Source organism: Ranitomeya imitator, chromosome 1, assembly GCF_032444005.1.
Source record: "Ranitomeya imitator isolate aRanImi1 chromosome 1, aRanImi1.pri, whole genome shotgun sequence".
Lineage (NCBI taxonomy): Eukaryota > Metazoa > Chordata > Amphibia > Anura > Dendrobatidae > Ranitomeya > Ranitomeya imitator.
This window is the reverse complement of record NC_091282.1, coordinates 230,622,495-230,628,271: the sequence shown is the minus strand read 5'-3', so window position 1 is coordinate 230,628,271 and position 5,777 is coordinate 230,622,495. Positions and strand designations below refer to the sequence as shown.

Sequence of the window (5,777 nt, the reverse complement as noted above, 5' to 3'; positions counted from 1 at the left end):
ACTTAAATGATTTTCTTTTAATTTTAGGTTTCACAACGGGACGACGACCGGATTCATAATGACCTGCTGATCAGTCTGGTCCAGGAGCGAGTCCCGTTGTGGGACAGCCGGGATCAACAGCACGCCGTCAATAGTGTTCTCCGTCGTTTGTGGAGTGAGGTGGCCCAAGCGTTGTGGGATGGCTGGGAGAATTCCCCGCCACGGGTCCGTAATGCATTTGGTAAGTATTGCACGGTAGTGTGAAGCAACAGACCTTGGCCATGCTCTCTTGACTGTGTGTGATGAAAGAAACTTTTCGTAGTTTCTGTCATCACACACAGTCACGAGAGCACGGCCAAAAGTCCTTATTCTGACCATTATATTTTATTGTTATTTCACAGTGGACAAAGTAAGGACACGTTGGCGTTCCATGAAGGACCGCTTCAACAAGGACCTGCGTGCAGAGAAGAGTGCAGCTAGTGGTTCCGGAGCAAGGCACCGGCTCTACAAATACCACCGTGTGTTGGCATTCCTGAGACCGGTCCTTCTCATGAGAATGTAAGTATTTCTCACATGCCTCCGGTTGTATTGCATAGACATAATCTGTCATTTTTAATTCCACAGGATGTACCGTCTTGTTATAGTTTGGTATTAATTTTCTGTTTTCTTTTTTCACAGCACACACTGCACGACTGTCGCCACAGGTTCTGGAGCGGTCCTTCAGCCGGCAGCCACGGACCCGTCCCAGCCATCCAGCAGCGCAGCACCAGGTGGGTCTTCCACACTCACTGGAGACCAGGGGGCTGGCCCATCAGGTCTTCCCCTTTCGCAGTCCTCTTTCGCTGCACCCATTTTTGCGGGCTCATCCCGGCAGCGACAGAGGGCTTCGGATAGGTCCCTCATGCTCGAGTTTTTGCACTTGAGCTCGGTTTTACACGAAGCTATCAAGGCTTTAGGTGACAGAATGGATGTGTCCCATAACCTGTTAGAGTGCCGCATCCAGGATGTCGCCAAAAGCGTTGATCAAGTGAAAGCCGACCTCCAGAGGCCAGCTCATCATTTTTTTAATCAAATCGAACAGGGCATGTCGGAACACCTTAGCCCTGATCTCCAGCTGAGTGTGATGCAGGCCTGCAATGTTGCTTTTGTGCAGGCTATGCAGCAGAGTCAGAGTCGTAATGTGGCGGCATATCCAACTGTGCCGTCACTGTCACAAGTAAACACTATTCCTACCTCTGCTGCATACCACTGCACGGCCACCTCTATTCCCTCTACAGGTGTACTCCACTACAGCGCCAACACGATGACGAGTGCTGTTGGACATCCCACCGCCACCACCGTGACGACCGCTGCTCCGGCTTGGACCTCCTCCGCTCACACCACGATGACGCAGGACCCTGGCGTGGCTTATCGGCCCGGCACCCTCCCGATGCAGCAGGACCCATCCATGCAATATCGAACCGGCCCACCCCCGATGCAGCAGGACCGAGGCCTGGCATATCGGACCGGACCCACCCCGATGCAGCAGGACCGAGGCCTGGCATATCGGACCGGACCCACCCCGATGCAGCAGGACCGAGGCGTTGCTTTCCGGGCAGGACACCCCCCGATGCAGCAGGACCCATCCATGGCGTATCGCACCGGGCCCCCCATGATGCAGCACGACCAAGCCATACCTTTCCGGACAGGACCCACCCCGATGCAGCCCACCCCGATGCAGCAGGACCCATCCATGGCTTTATGTTCCAACCCCCAAACGATGCGCCAGGAACCTGGGAGGGTGTTATGTTCCCCCCCCCAACGAGGCACCAGGATCCTGGGAGGGTTTTTGTTTCCCCCCCCCAACGAGGCACCAGGACCAGGCGGGACTTTATCTTTTCCCCCATTGGACTCTGACATTGCCGAGCGCTCCACAATGGAGACTGACTGTTTAATTGTGGAGCCGGGTCCTGACGTGTCTCCCGCCTACACTTTACAACCTAGCCCCAGAAGACTTCCCCCAACCCGGAAAACCCAACGTAAAACTGGCAAAACTCATAAAAAACAAAAAACTTTGATTATTCCTCCCCCATCACCTACCGATGTGTCTCAACCTTCCAGTGTGTCTCAAGCCCCTCATGTTTTAAGCCCCATCCCCGAACTTCCAGACCCTTCAAGTTTTCTTGCCCATTCTCTTGCCACCTCTGCCTCCTCCACGGTGAGCCAGGCTTCAGTTCTGAATACCCCCCAGTTACATCACTCAACCCCAAGCCGGCGTGGTTCAACCCGGCGCGGTACCAAAAAATAAATTGTTTTTCCTCAATAAAAAAAAAAGATTATTTGCAACAATTATGTTTGGTTTATTGTGTCTTTCACCGCTCTCAATACACACCAATAAAGTTCGTCACACACTTATTCTTTTGGCCTACACATATCTCCAGTAGTATAAAATACAAGACAACATCTATATGTGTTTCTTTAGTATACAGATATGAGTTGGCCAAAAAAATAGCAGTTATTTCCATACTCTTATTTTTAATTTTTAACTAGTGTAGTGTCACTGTCCAAAGAGAAAATGGTGGCAATCAAGTTCAGAACTCAACTGAACCGGTCAGATGTCAAAATAGACACCTGACCTGTTTAGTTGATTACTGACTTGTATATTCACCATATTCTATATAGCACATTATGTGACAATTTTTGTCAAAATGATGGGACAATGGTTGGCACACGCTAACTATCTATCCTCACCTGGGCAGGTGTAAGAAATTTTGAATTCATGATCATGTATATGTTCATCATGAATTCATTATTTCTTACACTTGACTTGACGGGTATAGAGAGCGTGCCAGTCTTGACGCAATGACGTCAAGAAGATTACCAATAAATAAATTTAAATCTGGTTACATTATTATAAGTATGCGTGTTTATATCATTCTTTGTAAACCAAAATAGGGAGTGCAACAGAGGTCAATTATGATTAAAAAAATCTAATTATTACCTCATCAACTATCACCCACTCCTGGTTTTGGATTACAAATTATGATATACATATCTACTGCCCATCTTTGTTCAAACTTTTTTTAGAGAGGAAAAAGACAGGAGACCTGGTGAACACAAAAAAGTTTATTAATTAGAAAAATTTGTATCAGTATTTAATAATTGGTAAACATTAGCATACAACAGGACATTTAAACAACATTGTCCTGCCATGAAACCCGTCCAATATCGGACACAAAATAGGCCGCAAATTGGTCCCGCATAAGACCAACGGCTGCAGTTGACCGCATCGGGTGATGCTGAAAATCTGACAATGGGTGTGAAACTGGTTCATCAAGTTCAATGTGGGGTCGCTCCTTAGCCATTATATAATTGTGTAGAACCACACAGGCTTTGACCACCTCGTCCACAGTTTCCACTTTTAGATTGATGGCTGTTGCAAGAATGCGCCATTTAGCAACCAGAATGCCAAAGCTGCACTCTACGGTTCTTCTGGCCCTGGTCAGTCTGTAGTTGTATATTCTGTGTGTGTGGTCCAAGTCCCTACTAGAATAGGGCTTCAGGAGATTTTCACACATCTGGAAGGCATCATCCCCAACCATAACAAATGGCAGCGGTGGGCCTTGAGTGTTGGGGAGAGGCTGTGGAGGGGGAAAATTAAAATTGTTGCCATATACCCGACGGCCCATATCCGAGCTCTTGAATGTCTGGGAATCATTGCCACGGCCAAAAGCTCCAATGTCCACGGCGATGAAGCGACACTCCGCATCCGCTATTGCCATGAGCACTACCGAAAAATATTTTTTATAATTAAAAAACTCAGATCCGGTTCTGGCAGGTTTAACAATGCGGATGTGCTTCCCGTCCACCGCCCCTAAACAGTTTGGAAAATCACACACGTTCAAAAATGTTTTTGATATTTCCCGCCACATGTCCACGGTGGGTACGGGTATAAACTCCTCACGGAGTACATTCCATAACGCACGACAGGTGTCCACAACAATTCCGGACAGGGTTGAGATTCCAAGGCGGTATTGGAAGTGCAGGGAAGATAAACTCTCTCCTGTGGCCAGAAATCTAGAAGAAAAGGAAACAAAAAAAAAATTTAAAATCTGCTCTTAATGGTGTTTTTAAATAAGAAAAAGGTAAAAAAAAACAACCCAAAATACATGTCATAACCAAAAATTTGGACTGTCATTGGTTTAGTTTTGGAACGTACCGTAATGTCACTAACAGACGTTCCTCGGGTGGAATTGCTCTACGGAGCCGTGTGTCCTGTCGCCGTATGGAACCTTCTACACGAGACAGTAAATCCCGGAAAGAATCCTGAGACATTCTGGTGTAATCCTGGAATTTCTCCGGGTTGGCATTCAGCTCCGCATAGAGCGTGTGATATGCTCCACGGGTCTCACGCACTTCAATGATGGGGTGCCTCCAAAAACGCCGACGCTGTCTCCTTCTCCATCTTTGGCGGTTTCGGTCTTGCTCCCAAGCAAAAACACAGGCAAGGAAAATCTTGAAGCTGAACTCAAGTTTGAAATAAAAGTTCGCCATTGAAAGATCCATCATGACACCGGAAACAGTAGCAAGCTCTGAAAATTTCTGTTCCCCTAGGGTCTATATATTGATTGCCAATCATGTACGCCCTCTCTATTCCCCAAAAAACGCAAACGCATACAAAAACGCATGTAAACGCGTGTAAACGCTGCATTTTTTTGACGCACGTGTTAAACGCGTGCGTCAAAAAAACGCAGCGTTTACACGCGTTTACATGCGTTTTTGTACCATGCGTTTTTTTTTTAAAAACGCATGCGTTCAAAAACGCAAGTGTGAAACCAGCCTTACATAACTTGATAGTGCACTTTATTATAATTTTTTCCCCCATTTTCTTGAAAATTGGCCTTGTTTACAGTGATACTTTTTAGGCCGGGGTCACAGTTGCGAGTGCAATGCGAGAAACTCGCACGAGTCTCTCGCATAAATACCCGGCACTGCAGCCGACACTCGGGACTGGAGCATTCCGCTACATAGAAATACATGCAGCCGCACACTCCGGTCCCGAGTGCTGGCAGCAGTGCCGGGTATTGAGGCGCGAGTTTCTCGCATTGCACTCCAAGTGTAACCCCGGCCTTATTGTTCCTCTAGCTCCACTTTACCTTAATTTTAACAGATTTTGTGTCCATTTTTTCCATGAAACAAATGACAAATATGAAATAAAAATCCTAAATCATAAGACTGACAATACAGATGAGCAAGTGTTAGGACTATAAATGTTCTTAATAAACTCATGTTTGCCTTATGCTATGAGGTAGATGTGTTTCATAAACTGAGACAGAACAGTCATTTTTCATGTACTGAAATGACTGGAAAACAAAAGAATAAAGAAAATGTCTGACAACAGTAATATAAATAAGTGATGATAATAGTAAAAGAATCATTTTATTCCATAAATAAAACAATATATTCTAGATTGTTGCTCAATTGATTTGTGGTTGTTGTTTTTTTTTAAACAGTGCAATGGTATGTCAGAGCCACGTAAAATGAAGTTTAAATCTGGTAAACTTTTTTTGCCCAAAATGTGAAACATAAAAAATAAGCCAATATACATAAAATGTTGCATTTTGGGGGAGTATCATGTGCCCTGTGCTTGGTGCCAGGGGAGCAATGCTAATAAGTCTACAGTACTTAGTCATGGCTAAAACAGTGAACTGAATCTTTTATTCTTAGTTGAAAGAAATACCAATAAGGAATCTGCATGTGTTGTTTTATTTTGTCTGTAAGGACAGACAAACACACATTTCACATATCTATCTTCTATA

The 5,777-nt window shown here is 45.4% G+C and overlaps 1 protein-coding gene across 1 annotated transcript; it reads right to left on the bottom strand.

Moving 5' to 3' along the window:
* Positions 1 to 1,717: 1,717 nt before the first annotated feature.
* On the bottom strand, positions 1,718 to 4,473 carry LOC138661727 (uncharacterized). Its single transcript, XM_069746649.1, has 3 exons — positions 4,178 to 4,473; positions 3,574 to 4,035; positions 1,718 to 1,751 (listed from the first exon to the last, which is right to left on the bottom strand). Exons 1-3 carry the CDS (start codon positions 4,291 to 4,293, stop codon positions 1,718 to 1,720), a joined length of 612 nt encoding a protein of 203 aa, XP_069602750.1. The 5' UTR covers positions 4,294 to 4,473.
* Positions 4,474 to 5,777: the final 1,304 nt, after the last annotated feature.

Bases quoted from the DNA above. Each gene is read 5' to 3' on its own strand.
- LOC138661727 (XM_069746649.1), bottom strand. From the start codon at position 4,293: ATGTCTCAGGATTCTTTCCGGGATTTACTGTCTCGTGTAGAAGGTTCC. The intron at 4,036-4,177 runs GTACGTTCCAAA...CTTTTCTTCTAG, and splicing joins CGTCTGTTAGTGACATTACG to ATTTCTGGCCACAGGAGAGA. The intron at 1,752-3,573 runs GCTGCCATTTGT...ACACCCTCCCAG, and splicing joins CCCAACACTCAAGGCCCACC to GTTCCTGGCGCATCGTTTGG.